Source organism: Macaca fascicularis, chromosome 16 (genome assembly GCF_037993035.2).
Source record: "Macaca fascicularis isolate 582-1 chromosome 16, T2T-MFA8v1.1".
Classification (NCBI taxonomy): Eukaryota; Metazoa; Chordata; class Mammalia; order Primates; family Cercopithecidae; genus Macaca; species Macaca fascicularis.
Window position 1 is genome coordinate 4,088,170 of NC_088390.1, and position 16,239 is coordinate 4,104,408.

The 16,239-nt window shown below is 45.0% G+C and overlaps 1 protein-coding gene across 8 annotated transcripts in view; it reads right to left on the reverse strand.

Moving 5' to 3' along the window:
• ZZEF1 (zinc finger ZZ-type and EF-hand domain containing 1) overlaps positions 1-16,239 on the reverse strand; it is a 140,767-nt gene that overhangs the window by 32,180 nt on the left and 92,348 nt on the right. For all 8 annotated transcript variants that reach the window (XR_012425143.1, XM_074018267.1, XM_074018266.1 and 5 more), the window contains 4 exons: positions 15,726-15,988; positions 14,662-14,813; positions 9,525-9,675; positions 7,732-7,871 (listed from right to left, as the gene is read on the reverse strand). Coding sequence is in view for 7 of the 8 variants with exons in the window: in XM_074018267.1 (XP_073874368.1) it covers positions 7,732-7,871; positions 9,525-9,675; positions 14,662-14,813; positions 15,726-15,988 (706 nt within the window). In the remaining variant the exon portion in view is untranslated. The remainder of the gene's footprint in view (positions 1-7,731; positions 7,872-9,524; positions 9,676-14,661; positions 14,814-15,725; positions 15,989-16,239) is intronic.

Sequence of the window (16,239 nt, forward strand, 5' to 3'; positions counted from 1 at the left end):
TTTTTTGTATTTTTAGTAGAGACGGGGTTTCACGGTGTTAGCCAGGATGGTCTCGATCTCCTGACCTCATGATCCGCCCGTCTCGGCCTCCCAAAGTGCTGGGATTACAGGCTTGAGCCACCGCGCCCGGCCAGTTCTTCATTATTATAAAAACCATTCAGCTAAACGGCCTGGTACAAACATTTCTACACTTATACCATTTGTTATTTTCCACCGGAAAAAAACGCACAAAACTGAAGAAAGCTTTTAAAATGTCTGAGTGGTTATCCTCAGTGTGATTCAAGAGGGCACTATATCCATAGTATGAAAACAAAGCAATCAAAGAATAAAAAGTTCTTGGAAATAAAGAGTGATTCTCAAGAAGGCGTCTTCCTCAAACGGCAGCCTGGTGGGGGTGTCAGAGTCCGAGAAGGACTCAGAAAGCGTCTAGGCAGCGGGTTGGTCTGGCATAGGTCACATGGTGTCAGAACCCAAGCAGGGTATGGAGTTTGCACGGAGAAGGCCTGGCAGGCGAGTCAGAGCATAGGTGGGTGAGGAAGTCACCCAAGCCCAGGAATGCCCAGGCCTCTGGAGTTGGAGCTTGGGCTCTGAGTGATGTGAGGAGGGCAACAATGCAGAAGGTCAGCCTGATGTGAGTGTCTGATCCTAAGTGGAGAGGTGAGGGCATCCGTGTGGGGAGTTCAGCCTCACACAGGGGCTAAGAGTCCAAACGGCATAAGGAGAGTATTGCCACTGAATAGCAGCCTGTTGTGGGTGAGGGTGGTCTCAATGCAAGGGGGCAACCTGGATTAGAGAGACAGACCCAAGTGTGGTGGGGAGGTATCCATGTCAAGAGCCCACTGTAATCCCAGCACTTTGGGAGGCCGAGGCAGGTGGCTCAACTGAGGTCAGGAGTTCGAGGCCAGCCTGGCCAACATGGTGAAACCCTGTCCCTACTAAAAATATAAAAATTAGCCGGGTGTAGTGGTGGGCGCCTGTAATTCCAGTTACGCGGGAGGCTGGGGCAGGAGAATCGCTTGAACTGAGGAGGCAGAGGTTGCAGTGAGCTGAGATTACGCCACTGCACTCCAGCCTGGGTGAGGGAGCAAGCCTCTCTCAAAAAAAAAAAAAAAAAAAAAAGTCAAAACAAGGAGAGGACACCTCAAAAGAAGAATAGCAGCAGAGATGGGAGATTGATCCAGTAGGTAATTATGTGAAGGATGATGGAATCCAGGATTCTCACTGTTAAAGACTGGATTCTCTAAATCAGGGTTTCTCAACCTCACTGCTACTGAAATTTAGGTCTGATAATTCTTGTGTGGGGGGGGGAGGGGGGAGGGGGGAGGGCGTGAGTGGCACCTGTGCATTTAAAAATGTTTAGCAGCATCCCTATTGTCTAGACTCCACTAGAATTCCAGGAGCATTCCCTGAGTTGTGACAGTCAAAAATGTCTCTAGGCATTGTCAAATAGCCAAACTGGATACCTTCAGTTGAGAACCACTGCTCTAAGGCCAGGGGCGGTGGCTCACACCTGTAATCCCAGCACTTTGGGAGGCCGAGGTGGGTGGATCACCTGAGGTCAGGAGTTCAAGACCAGCCTGGCCAACATGGTGAAACCTCGTCTCTACTAAAAATACAAAAATTAGCCAGGAGTGGTGGCACATGCCTGTAATGCCAACTTCTCGGGAGGCTGAGGCAGGAGAATCGCTTGAACCTGGGAGGCGGAGGTTCCAGTGAGCAGAGATTGCGCCATTGTACTCCAGCCTGGGCAACAAGAGTGAAACTCTGTCTCAAAAAAAAAAAACAACAAAAAACAAACAAAAAAAACCCAACAACAACAAAAAAAGAAAATCACTGCTCTAAATAAATATATAGAGTACACACACACACACTCTCTCTCCCCCCACCTCCAACTGGGAAGACCTGGGAGCGGTGACACCCTATTAGCAATGAACCCATCTAGTGCTCAAACCTTCATTCCTAAATACTACCCTCTACCAGAAGGAATGAGGTCACCCTAGAGAAATGGCTGATTCTAGGGCTAGGTTCGGAAGGGGAATTTAAGAAGTGCCTGAAATGACGGGGATATGTCAAAAGGACACAGAAGTCAGCCTGAATGGGTTCCCACTGGTCAAAATAAGTAATTAGAATAATGGATTATGGCTCATGGAGTAAAACAGGAAGTCATGAACCCATACTGATATAACTAACTAAATCAATTGTTTGATGAGAAACAGGATGTTTACATAGTTACAAAGCCTCTCCCCACTAAATATTTACTAATAACAAAAGGGGAAAGATTATGGTGGAAAAGGCTAACGGACACCACTTAATCCAGTGATCAAAGCAAACATGATCAGTAATGAAATATGTCAAAACTGTGTTCCACCTGACGGGCTGCAATGAGAATGCAGCATCTCATCTGCGATTTTCCTGCCCAAGAGGCAAAGCCTGAATCTAATTATGAGAAAACATTTGATAACTCCAACCCCAAAGAGGAGGATATTCCACACAACAGGTGGCCTGTAATCTTCAAAAGCATTATGATCATGAAAGAAAAGACTGAGAACTGTTAAAGACCAGAGAGGATTAAAAGACATGACAACAAAATGCTACACATTCATTTTTTTTTTTTTTTTTTTTTTTTTTTTAAGAGACAGAGTCTCACTCTGTTGCCCAGAATGCAGAGGTGCAACCTTGGCTGCTATGACTTCGACCTCCTGGGCTCAAGTGATCCTCCTGCCTCAGCCTCCCAAGTAGCTGAGACTATAGGTGTGTGCCACCATGCCTGGTTAATTTTTCTATTTTTTGTAGAGATAGGGTCTTGCTATGTTTCCCAGGCTGGTCTCGAACCTCTGGGTTCAAGTAATCCTCCTACCCTGGTCTCCCAAAGTGCTGGGATTACAGATTCAAGGCACTATGCTGGGCCTATACATTAATTCTGATCATCTGTCATAAAAGACACTTTTGGAGCAACTAGTGAAACTTGAATAGGGAGTAAGCGTTAGATGGCAGCAATGTACTGATGTTAATTTCTCTGACTTTGATGACTGCTGTCTGGTTACATATGAGAATCTCCTCGTTTGTAGATAACACACACTCATGTATTTAGGAGTAACGTGGCATGAACTTGGCAACTTGCAGGCACAAAATTATTTGTATAGTACTTTTATATAAGTTTGCAATTATTTCTAAATTCGAGAGGATATGGAGCAAATAAAACTTTCATATGCTGCCGTGGGCGTGTGAACCAGTAAAAACATTGCAGAAACTGTTTGGCAGGGAGTGTGAACCGGTACAAACATTGCAGCAACTGTTTGGCAGAGAGTGTGAACCGGTACAAACATTGCAGCAACTGTCTGGCAGGCCAAGTTTGGCCTGCATACAGATGCTCATCAAAAGCCACACACAGGTGAGCTCATAGTACTGTCTGGAGTAATTTCCAATTTGGAAACACTCAACAATAGTAAAGTGAACTTTATGGAATTCTGGATAACAGTGAAAATGAATAAAGGAAACTAATCACAATAACATGGATGCATCTCATAAACAACGTTGAGCAGAAGAAGCCAGACACAGGCCGGGCACAACGGCTAACGCTTGTCATCCCGGCACTTTGGGAAGCCAAGGTGGGTGGATCACTGGAGGCCAGGAGTTCAAGACCAGCCTGGCCAACACAGTGAAACCCTGCCTCTACTAAAAATATAAACATTAGCTGGGTGTGGTGGCACATGCCTGTAGTCCCAGCTATTTCGGAGGCTGAGTCACAATAAATCACTTGAACCCGGGAGGTGGAGGTTGCGGTGAGCCGAGACTGCGCCACTGCACTCCAGCCTGGGCAACAGAGCAAGACTCTGTCAAAACAAAAAACAAAAAAAAGCCAAGCAAGAGGAATGCAGCAACTTACTCCAGCTATACAAAGTTTCAAAACAAGCAAAAACTAACCTATAGTGACAGACATCTTTCTATTACTGAGTTGTAAGAGTTCTTTATATATTCCTTATAGGACTCTATCTAGGCACTTTTTACACTAAAATAAAACTAATAACTTGCCCTCCAAAGTGACTGCTTTAAAAAAAAAAAAAAAAAAAAGGATCATCAGGGGAAAATAACCTCAGTGGTGATTTTTAAAAGTCAACTTAATCAAATCTCTCAGAACAAGAAATAAACATGAAAAATATGACCAAACTGAAGATAAGATGGAGGGTAGATTCAAGGGGTCCATCCTGGCCAGGCGCAGTGGCTGATGCCTGTAATCCCAGCACTCTGGGAGGCCAAGGTAGGCAGATTGCTTGAGCTTGGCAGTTCTAGACCAGCCTGGCCAACATAGTGAAACCCCATCTCTACTAAAAAAAAAAAACACAAAAATCAACAGGGCGTGGTGGCATGCACCCGTAATCCCAGCTACTTGGGGGGGCTGAGGCACAAGAATCACTTGAAACCAGGAGGTGTAGGTTGCAGTGAGCTGAGATCATACCACTGAACTCCAGCCTTGAGGACAGAGTGAGACTCTCTCTCAAAAAAAAAAAAAAAAAGATTCACCCTGCATCCAGGAGATGCAAACGGGGCAGATACAGAAGCAAAGCCAAACAATGGCAGAAAGGCATTTCCTTAGCTGAAGTAAAAATAGATTTTTTTTTTTTTAATCAGAAAAGCAAATGATGCTGGGAAGGAACATAGAAAGAGAACATCTTTTTTTTTTTTTTTTTTTTTTTTGAGACGGAGTCTTTCTCTGTCACCCAGGCTGGAGTGCAGAGGCGCGATCTCGGCTCACTGCAAGCTCCGCCTCCTGGGTTCACGCCATTCTCCTGCCTCAGCCTCCCGAGTAGCTGGGACTACAGGCACCCGCCACCATGCCTGGCTAATTTTTTTGTATTTTTAGTAGAGATGGGGTTTCACCATGTTAGCCAGGATGGTCTCGATCTCCTGACCTCATGATCTGCCCGCCTTGGCCTCCCAAAGTGCTAGGATTACAGGCGTGAGTCACCGCACCTGGCCGAGAACATCTTTTTAAAAATTACTTTACAAAACCTTTCTCACAGAGAAAGGTTTATTTTAACACGGTCTAATGAAACGTCTGAATTCCAAGGGTAAAAAAAGAAAATATTTAGGCAAAAAAATCAGTTGACGTCATGTTAATATTGGACTTCTCATCGGTCGTTCTAGATAGTGGAAGACTATGCAGCAATGTCGCAGGGGTCTGGAGGAAAAGGACTGAGTCCCTGTAATTCCACACCCAGACTGTCTTCCCATCTTTACATGTAGCCTTTCCTCAAAAAGTATTTGAGGAAGTATTTTAGCACAACAAAAAATGAATTGGAATAAATAATTCAGAAGGAAGAAATAGTAACTAATAAATAATGTGCAGCCAACACTGTAACTATCAATAATTAATTACCATATGGTCTAAAATTCTAAAAGTAGTTTGAGAGAGGCAAAATTCAAAAGATACAACACGAAACTCCAAAGCAGCCAAGCAACCAAATGATCCAGAGCTAAAATTATAGATAATTTGCACACTTGGGATATGATGAGGGAAATAGAAAAGCATCTCAACTTTAGGAATAAAGGGTCTCATTTTGTTTGGAAGAGAAGGTAAAAAGGTTACACTGTTAAATAAGAGAGAAATACAGGCTGAAAAAAGTGGGTAAAAATATAACTATAACCATGTTTCTATAAGAAATACGATACAGACTTCATGAATAATTACAAAAAGAAGGAGAAAATAACTTAGGAAGGGGCAGGGAAAAATGTGCACTGGGGGAGGGCTGGGATGGGGACAGTTGGCTGGCACAGAGTAGTTAACCAGGTCATCCCATTACAAGTAAGCTGGCTGCCAGCTGGGCGCAGTGGCTCACGCCTGTAATCCCAGCACTTTGGGAGGCCGAGGTGGGTGGATCACAAGGTCAGGAGATAGAGACCATCCTGGCTAACACGGTGAAACCCCGTCTCTACTAAGAATACAGAAAATCAGTCGGGCACGGTGGCGGGCACCTGTAGTCCCACCTACTCGGGAGGCTGAGGCAGGAGAATGGCGTGAACCCGGGAGGCGGAGTTTGCAGTGAGCTGAGATCGCGCCACTGCACTTCAGCCTGGGCGATAGGGCGAGACTCCGTCTCAAAAAAAAAAAAAAAAAAAAAAAAGAAAAAAAAGATGAGACACAGTGAGGAAAAGTTCACTCTTACAGTGAAATTGGTAAAATCAACATAAAAAGGCTAAGAGCCAATTGCAGAAGGGCCCCACCCCAAGATGGTTGCTCAACATGCTGCCCAGTGAGCTATGGAAAAGGTGCAGCTCTAACTGACACAGAGGCAGCTAAAGTTAGCAGAAATCAGTCATGGCTATTAAGAGAGAAGGCTTGGGCTGATGTGCCTGCTCACCCTCCAAAGATTAGGGAGGGAAGGGAAGGCAAAGACCAGGATAGCGACTGCGCTGTCGAAGCCTGAGGGTGCTGATTTCAGAGGTGAATTACCAGCTACCTAGACAGGTGTGGCCAATTCATCTAGGTGAATAGAAACATGTCTTCAAAATATCGTGTTCTCCTCATTGTAGTTCCACATGCACCATACAACCTTCTGAGCTACAGTGTGGTCTTCTGGAGGGGTTTCCACACCAAGAGGGAACACATACTGATTTTTCTGCCAGACACATACCCCTGTGAATTGTGACTGACTTACAAACCAGCCTCAACTCCCATGTAAAAGTTGACTCCTCTGAGTCTGAGCATCTCCAGGCAAACTGCTAGAAAAAAAGTCCTTGGACTCAAAACTCTGAGGACCAAACCTTGGGTCCTGTGGGCACTTTCCCTTCCCCAAAGCCCTGCCAGCTTGCAAAATCCTGTTTCAGCAGCCTGCTAGCTTTGTCTCTGATTCCTCTCTGTTTACTAGAAAAAGCAGGAGACCACTGTAAAGATTGTCAGCTATTCCTAAATTAATAAATAAATTCACTATCAGCTCAGTGAAAAAGCTAACAGGATCTTTTCTTTAACATGATAAATATGGCACTAAAGTTCATATGGAAAAAATATATCTACAGGAACAGTCTAGAAAATTATGAAAAAGAATAATGAAGGCATATCTAAACTGTCCAGAGTCTTTAAAATGTCAATGTTTTGAAAGTTTAAAAAAAGGCAAGGGAAGCAGATTAAAGACAAAGTCAGCATGACATCTAAATACAATGGAATTTTTAAGTGGATCCTGATTTAAAAAATAAAAAAACAAACAACCTGTAAAGCACATTTTGGGGATAATTGAGAATATCTGTATTTAGGCTACATGTATAAAACTATTCTATCAACGTTAAAAATTTTCAGCATAATGATGACACTGTGGTTATATAGCAGAATGTACTTTAAGGAGAGAAGTATTGAGGATGAAGTGTCAATGATGGCTTCAACTGACTTTCAAAAGTTCAGGAAAAAATATAAACAGAGATAAAGCAAAATATTAACAACTGGTGAATCTAGGTGAAGATCTTCATTCATTATTCTTTGAAGTTTTCTATGAGCTTAAAACTTTTCAAAATAAAAAGGTAGAAAAAATCATTATAAGCATTATATAAACATATTGTTTTATACACACACACACATATATTTACAAAATATAAAAAGGGTCAGAAGAAAATAATTATAACTTCTAATCCTACCCTTAAGGATACAGAGATGATTATCATGATTTGTTTCAGTATATGGCTTTCCAAAACTTTTTTCTATGCATACCACCACCCCCTCTTTCAAAAATAAATTGCCCTTACCGACTTTAAGGGAGGTAACATGGCTGCCAGTAATCCCAAAATCCTCTTCTGGGAACACTCAGCAAACACTTGCTCAGGGCTTGGAGTAACTGCTTTTTCCTCTCTGGGCTTCTGAGATGATGCTTCGGAATCTTCAGCATCTAAGCAGTAAAACAAACTTTCAGAATGTGCCTGGGTCTCTAATGCATGAAGAGGCAAGTAAACCACTGCACTGTCCCCTATGCCGCTATGGAACAAAGCTGGAATTTTATTCATTTATTTTTTAAATTTGAGAGGGAGTCTCGCTGTCACCCAGGCTGGAGTGCAATGGTTTGATCTTGGCTCACTGCAACCTCCACCTCCCGGGTTCAAGCCATTCTCCTACCTCAGCCCTCCGAGTAGCTGGGATTACAGGCGTGTGCCGCCTTGCCCAGCTAATTTTTGTATTTCTAGTAGAGACGGGGTTTCACCATGTTGGCCAGGCTGGTCTTGAACTCTTGACCTCAAGTGATCCACCCGCCTCAGCCTCGTAAAGTGCTGGGATTACAGGCGTGAGCCACCGCGTCCGGCCTGAAGCTGGGATTTTAAAAGCCTACGGCTGGGCATGTCTACACTCAGCTGTTTCCTTCTCCAGGAGGCCGCCTGAGCCCTGTTTAAAAGCAAGCCTGTCCTCCCCTAGCTCTCTCAAGCCGCCTCCCCATTTCCCCGAGCCTGCTCTGCTGCGCTCACAGTTCACCTTTTCACCTTCCACACAATTTATATTTATTGTTTACTGTCTGCCTTCCTTCAGAATGTTGTTTCTTTCAGTGATGCATCTCAGGCACCTAGAGACGTTTCTGGAGCATGGCAGGTACTTAATACTTGACGAATGAATAAGCTGCCTATGGAACAGGATGCTGATCCTCAGGGGACTTAGACTCCAGTGAATTTTGGTGATGTGGACAGATGTGGAGTGTCAGACTGTTTTCTGGAACTCAGAATTATACACACTGCACAGATGAGCATCAGACAGAGAGGGCAGAACGCCAGGTGCTCACCCCGCCATCACAGAGCAGGAAGGTGGGGAAGATCCTGCACTCCTGGGCCACCATGAGGAGGAGGCTGGGACTTCCCTCCAGTCTCCTGAGCCCACAGCATGCTCTTCAATCCTCCTAAGCCAGCTCTGACCTTGCTGCTGCTATCCTCTGGCAGGCTGAGGCCTTTGGCAGCATCTCTCCTTTATCATCCTCTAGTGTTCCACTCCATCCCTACACACCTGCCAAGAGGGACTTCTCCACTTTGGGGCCTTTGCTCATGTTGTCCTTTCTTCTTCGAATGCCCATCCCCATTGCAGATCCTAGCACATTCAAGGTCCCCTAGATCTCTCCCCCTGTAAAGCTTTATGAGGATACAGTCTGCCCCAGAGAGACACCAATCACTATTAACAGCCACTTACACCTCAGTCCGCCTCGAATTACAGTTACTTGCACCTTTGTCTTAAGGCTTCCTAGACTGTGAGCTCCATGAGGGCAGGAACCATGTGTCTGTCTGTCTGATTCGGTCCCTGTTTCATCCCCAAGGTCTAGCACAGTGCTTGGCATATAGAAGGCACTTAGTAAATACAGGAAATAAATAACGTAGGAAATCAGTCAAAGTGAGGAAAGATGACGTTCGAAGTGTCATCAGCACCATCTGAACAGAACTGAGAAACCACGCACCCCTGGCGTCTAGCCAATGTCAAGCTGTGTGCCACAAACAGCTCAGGGATGGGTATATATATATATATGTGCATTTTAAGACGAAAGAGATCAAGATAATGGTCAAAGAGTCGTTACCTGGAAGTCCTGTAGGTGTGCTAGCATCTGCAGGTGAATCTGAAATCTGGGTCTGGCACGAAGGATCCTTTGTTAACGACACACCTTTATCTGCCTTACTTCTCTGCTTGAAATCTGCGGGTCTGACTTCCTCATGAACAGCTCTCTTTCCCTAAAAACACAAAAGTGTAAAGGAATTAAGGTTTCTTATAACAGAGTTTGCTCCATGATTATGATAACTTTTTCATGATTAGCCAGTCTTCAGAGACTAAAAAACTTTTGAACGCCATTAGAAAATGTCACTCATTTCTTTTTTCTTTGTGTGTTTTTTTGAGTTAAGAGTCTCACTCTATCACCAGACTAGAGTGCGGTGGCGCGATCTCGGCTCACTGCAACCTCCACCTTCCAGGTTCAGGCGATCCTCCTGCCTTAGCCTCCCGAGTAGCTGGGACTACAGGCGTGTGCCACCACGCCCAGCTAATTTTTGTATTTTTAGTAGAGACGGGGTTTCACCATATTGGCCAGGATGGTATCAATCTCTTGACCTCATTATCTGCCCACTTCGTCCTCTTAAAGTGCTGGGATTACAGGCGTGAGCTACTACGCCTGGCCTATGCCACTCATTTCTTACGATAAATCTATATTCTAATTAAGACAGTAACCATTGGGCCGGGCGTGATGGCTTATGCCTGTAATTCCAGCACTTTGGGAGGCCAAGGCAGGCAGATCCCTGTAAGTCAGGAGTTCAAGACCAGCCTGGCCAACATGGCGAAACCCCATCTCTACTAAAAATACAAAAATTAGCTGGGCGTGGTGGCACGCGCCTGTAGTCCCAGCTACTCGGGAGGCTAAGGCAGGAGAATCGCTTCAACCCAGGAGGAGGTTGTAGTGAGCCGAGATTGCGCCGACTGCCCTGCAGCCTGGGTGACAGAGCAGGACTGTGTCTCAAAAAAAAATAAGATAGTAACCATTGCATTGCATCTCCCATCTTCCAAACGTCCCTCTGTCAGAGCCTGCAGTCCTATAAGAAACAGTTCTATTAAAAACCTCTCATACAATCTATTTCGCTTTCAGAAACCAAGTGTGGAAAGTTGTTTCCTGAGGAAAAAGACAAAGCTGTGAAATTCTTTTTTTCTTTTGACTCTGTAAGTATAAAAAGTTGTGACTTCCCTTCTAGTACACTCTGGTGACTATCGTTAATGTACTTTGTTTTCTTCAGTATGAAAACCAAACAAATCTTTATTTACAGAACTAGAAAATTCTTGATATCTAACATCATCTTTAATATGATGAAGATAAGACTACATCAATTCTATAGCCTAGAAATATGACATTGTTTTCACTGCCGTAGATGAAGCTATTTTACTGCTGTAGAAACTGGCGTTCTGTGGGCTATGGGACAGAGCTGTGGGCTGTATATATTTCCTCTCTTAGTTTTATATAGAATTTGTCTTTGTTAATTAACATGGAAGGTGTACAGAAAGCCAACCACACATGTCACTCGATCAAACAAAACCGGATGCTACTCCTAAACCTAACTACTCACACCCTCTCTACCAGGTTTTAGCATTCTTTCCTAGCTCTTTTTCATTTTTTTTTGAGATGGAGACTCGCTCTGTCACCCATGCTGGAGTATAGTGGCGCCATCTCGGCTCACTGCAAGCCCTGCCTCCTGGGTTCACGCCATTCTCCTGCCTCAGCCTCCCGAGTAGCTGGGACTACAGGCGCTGCCATCACGCCCAGCTAATTTTTTGTATTTTTAGTAGAGATGAGGTTTCACCGTGTTAGCCAGGATGGTCTCGATCTCCTAACCTTGTGATCCCCCTACCTCAGCCTCCCAAAGGGCTGGGATTACAGGCATGAGCCACCGCGCCCAGCCTCTTTATTTTAAAAAACAGAATAAACATACCTTTGGTGCCCTTTTGAGAATCCCATTTTGGCAATGAGACTTGTTAAACAGGCCCTCCCTGGAGGTGGGAAACTGTTCTGGAATCGGGAGTCTAGCGAGCTGCCCAGATGGGCAAGGTGACAATCGTCAGCTGCGTTTCCTGAGCAGTCACTCAGAATCCCCCCTGTGATTGGCTGCACTCCCGGGACCCTCAGGGTGCCTTTCCCTATTGTTACACAGGCTTATGTGTGGAACTGTGGTTACATGGGGAGTCTTCTGTGCATGGTGGAGGCACCCCAGCTTCAAGTCGGAGAAGGTCAAACATGACTTTCACTCTTTGGGGCCCAAGGTGGAGTGTTATGCAACACCAAACATTTAGGAGGAGGCATGCAGTCTCCCAGGGGTACCTAACTCATCCTCCCCTCTCTGCATATGTAACCTCAACATCAATCCTACCTTCAACCTCTTGCTGAGAAAAATATGACTATAAGACTGTCCTAAGAGAGGAATGAAACTGGGAGAGCTACTTGCTTTGTTAAATGTACCCTCTGAAAAGACCTGACACCATACTCCTTGTACCATGTGTCACTTGTGAAGACAATATAATTCCGAAGTTCTGGCTCATCTTTTTTCCTGTTATCACAGGACACTGTAGACAGAATCTTCTGGATAATGCCTCTGGCTAAGGTTGGTTTCTCAGTTGTTCAAAACAAGAAGTATCTCTAGTCACTGGAGGGAGTAAGGGTAGATACCCTTACCAGGGCCCTGGGGTTGCTTAGAAGCAAGTGAGAGTTGAAAAACAGTGATCTGTCCTAGAAGCCCCAATGGGATACGGTCCTTATGGCCACTATAGTGGCAACACTCAGGTTCAGTTGTGGGGACAGTGCTGGAAATTGCTTGTGGCCTCACTAGAAGACTACGATGCTGAGCCAGAGGCAGGATATCCTGGCTGCACCTGGCTGCTGGTGGGAAGGGGACCCACAAGGTGGGAATGGCTCAAGAATAAAAACAATGCCCTGGGACCTCTTTGGAAAAACTCCCACTTCAATCCTGAGGCAGGGAAGGCCTAAAACGAGCCTGAAACATCTTTCTCTATCAAAAATTAAGGAAGTGTTCAAAAAATAACGGCAACATATCAAAAGAACACAAAAGCCAGCGAGGGGCAGTTTCCACTGCCCAAACATGGGACAATTTGAGCATCGAAATAAATAATGGGTCGGGCACAGTGGCTCAGGCCTGTAATCCTAGCACTTTGGGAGGCTGAGGCAGACGGAATGCTTGAGTCCAGGAGTTGGAGACCAGCTGGGTAACATGGCAAAACCCCATCCCTATAAAAGCTACAAAAATTAGCTGGCGTGGTGGCGGGCACCTGCAGTCCCAGTTACTTGAGAGGCTGAGGCGGGAGGATTGTTGGGAACCCAGGAGGTGGAGGTTGCAGTGAGCCGAGATCACACCACTGCACTCCAGCCTGGGCAACAGAGTGACACCCTGTCTCAAAAAAAACACAAAAACAACAACAAAAAAAACAAATAAGAAAAGTGGCCGGGCACAGTGGCTCACGCCTGTAATCCCAGCACTTTGGGAGGCTGAGGCGGGCAGATCATGAGGTCAGGAGATCGAGACCATCCTGGTTAACATGGTGAAACCCTGTCTCTATTAAAAATACAAAAAATTAGCTGGGTGTGGTGGTGGGCACCTGTAATCCCAGCTACTCAGGAGGCTGAGGTGGGAGGATCATTGGAGCCCAGAAGGCGGAGGCTGCAGTGAGCCAACATCACACCATCACACCACTGCCTGGGAAACAGAGTGAGACCCTGACTCAAAAAAAAAAAAAAAGAAGAAAAGTAACAGATTTTAATCCATTGAATAAAAGAAAACATAAAAAACCCTGTGAGTCCATTCTGATATAAATAAAAATATAAACGGGGAAGCACAGTGCTTATGGGTGGCAGGTTAGTTGTAAGATGCTGAGAGCTCAGGAGAAGATACAAATATTCCCAGGCTCAAAGGTGAGGACTACTGATTAATCCCATTTCTCCTAAAAATGCTCTCTTTGTTCCCATCATAATCCGTGGGTGGTTAAAGTGCCGCCTACAGAAAGGGTTTCATGGAAGAAATGTGGACGGTTGAGAGACAGGCTTGATGATTATGTGGCCTATCTTCTACTGACTCTCTGACTGAATGGAAATAATAAAAATGTTCATGTTTCTGCTGGCCCGTTTTGCTTTTGTATTCCTCCACATGACAACGGGATACTGGTGAACCACAACCACCAGATGGGGGAAGCCTTGAACTAGCAACCTGAGAGGCAGAGGACAGCAACATCAGCGACCCCTGTAGCAGTCAAGCGCCTTTTCAGCAGAAACTCAAGCTCTGGAGGCAGCATCACAGAAACAACAGGGTGCTCTTCCACAAAACAACCTTTAGGTTATCACAGGTCATACCTGGATCCAGACAGGCTTTTCTGTTTATGCAACTACGTGTAAATTCCTGTGTCTACCTGGTAAACAGTAAGCATTCAGTAACACCTAATTGTTGACTGAATATAGGTACAGCTACACAGATACAGTATACACCATGGGCTAGGAATGAATTTCTTTCTTCTTTCTTTCTTTCTTTTTTTTTTTTGAGACGGAGTCTTGCTGTGTTGCCCAGGCTGCAGTGTAGTGGTGCTATCTCGGCTCACTGCAACCTCCGCCTCCTGGGTTCAAGCGAATCCCTGCCTCCCGAGTAGCTGGGACTACAGGCACATGACACCAGGCCAGCTAATTTTTTTTTTGTTGTTGTATTTTTAGTAGAGACAGGGTAATCCCATCACTTTGGGAAAAATGTGGACGGCAGATCACTTGAGCCCAGGAGTTCAAGACCACTCTGGGCAACATGGCCAAACCCTGTCTCTACAAAAAATACAGAAATTAGCCAGGCATGGTGGCGTATGCCTGTGGCCCCAGGTACTCAGAAGGATGAGGTGGGAGGACCGCTTCGGCCTGGGGAGGTCAAGGCTGCAGTGAGCTGAGATCATGCCACTGTACTCCAGCCTGGGAGACAGAGTGAGACCCTGTTTCAAAAAAAAAAAAGAAAAGAAAAGAAAAGAAAACAAACACTGAAGAGATGATAATAACATGCCCAAGGTTTGATGGAGCAGGCATCTGAATCCAGCAGTCTGGGTTAGGAGTCTGTGCTCTTAACCTCTCTGCTATGTTACACCGAGTGGATGGCTCTCTCTAGAGTTCAACCTGTAATTCTGTGTAGTAGAGAATCGCCATTTACATTGCCTGCTTCTGACAGCTCAGCACCCTGCACAGTTTTCTTCTCTAGCTGCTCCTCTGATGCTTGGGTGGGCGCAGTGGCTGGTAGGGCCTGATCTTCTGGGATAGAGTCACCATCTGGCAATATACCAAGCAGAGCTAGGGCTTTAAGACCTATATGGGAAGCAAATAAGAGAATGGTTAAAAGTTTTATAACAAGAGTTATTTTCAGCAAGTGCCATAAGTTACTTTGCCATTATATAGAAATAGATAAATGAGTTCTGAACAAAACCAAATCCTAGAGTACTCAACACGAACATCCCTCACCGTCTAAATCTACTCAGCTCCACCTCTCAGATGGTGAGAGGCAGAATAGCAAGGGATACCTGCACTTTATTAACAGAAGAAAAAACATATAACAGGATTGTCTATTTAGAAAATAACCAACATTATACTTTTATAGTCGCCCCACACAACCAGACTGCTGAATTCCCACTGGCAAATGGGTAAGGGAATTGCTCTAAGGTGCTGGCATGACCCATCTGCTTTCTAACACAGGTCTGGTTCCCTAACGTTGACTCGAATGGGGATGCCATTATCTGAAGGAACTTAGATGTCTCCAAGGTTTAACTTTCAAGTTGTTTTCTTCCCACCACTCCTTAGTCAAGTCAGATTCATGCTGATATATCGCTGAACTATTTTACTCGTAAACGGCTCTTACCTAGAGTACAGTTGTGTGGAAGCAGACTCACACTCCAGGTTAACAAGTCTGGATTCTTTCAGTAAAGTCTGACAGATTCAAATCTTAGATTGCATCCACAGATACAAACAGTTTTAATTATTATTTAAAATTAGTTTGAGGTATTAATTACTATTAGTTTCAGAGAAAATAAATGTTACTTCAATGCCAACATTTCTCTAAAATCCATCGGGGAATTAAAATTAAGTTCCAAACCAGGGTAAGCACCTTTAGTGGAAAACTGGATTTTGTCACCTGTAAACTAAGCTTAGTATTTTACATCTGCCAAGGCTTTTTTTCACCAGCAACTGAGGGCCGGTTTTGGTTTCTGGGCATGGGGAAGTCACCTTTCCCCTGGTGAGCCTTCATCAGACAGTCCCCGACGAGCTGCATGCACTGGCTCCGCAAGGTGGTGGCACTGCTGCGGGTCTGGGGGTCCAGCTTCTCCCCATCCACATCCTCTGCACTGGTCAGGTGGGCGCTATAGAGAGCCAGGGCAGCGAAGAGCAGCCAGGAGTAGTTATGGATATATGGCTGGATGAGCCTCTGCCGGTCACTGATCCGAATGGTTACCATCGGGTGGGCCGTGATGCTGTGGGTAGGCAAATGGCTGCAAAGGCAAGACACGTTTAAATCTTACAAGCCTCCAAAAGCTTATGAGGCTCCAAACAGGAGCACAGGGCCTCGGGAGCATGTGGTCACAACTGGGCATTAGTCACCTCTAGGATGCGGTTACTGAAAATGTAAAGAAAGGTGTGGGCCCTCTCCCCAGAAGAATGAAGAAGCACAAGCACAGGACATACCTTTCAGGGTTTCACAATCCCCAGAGATTGTCTGTGGAAATTGGGCTAAGGAAGAATT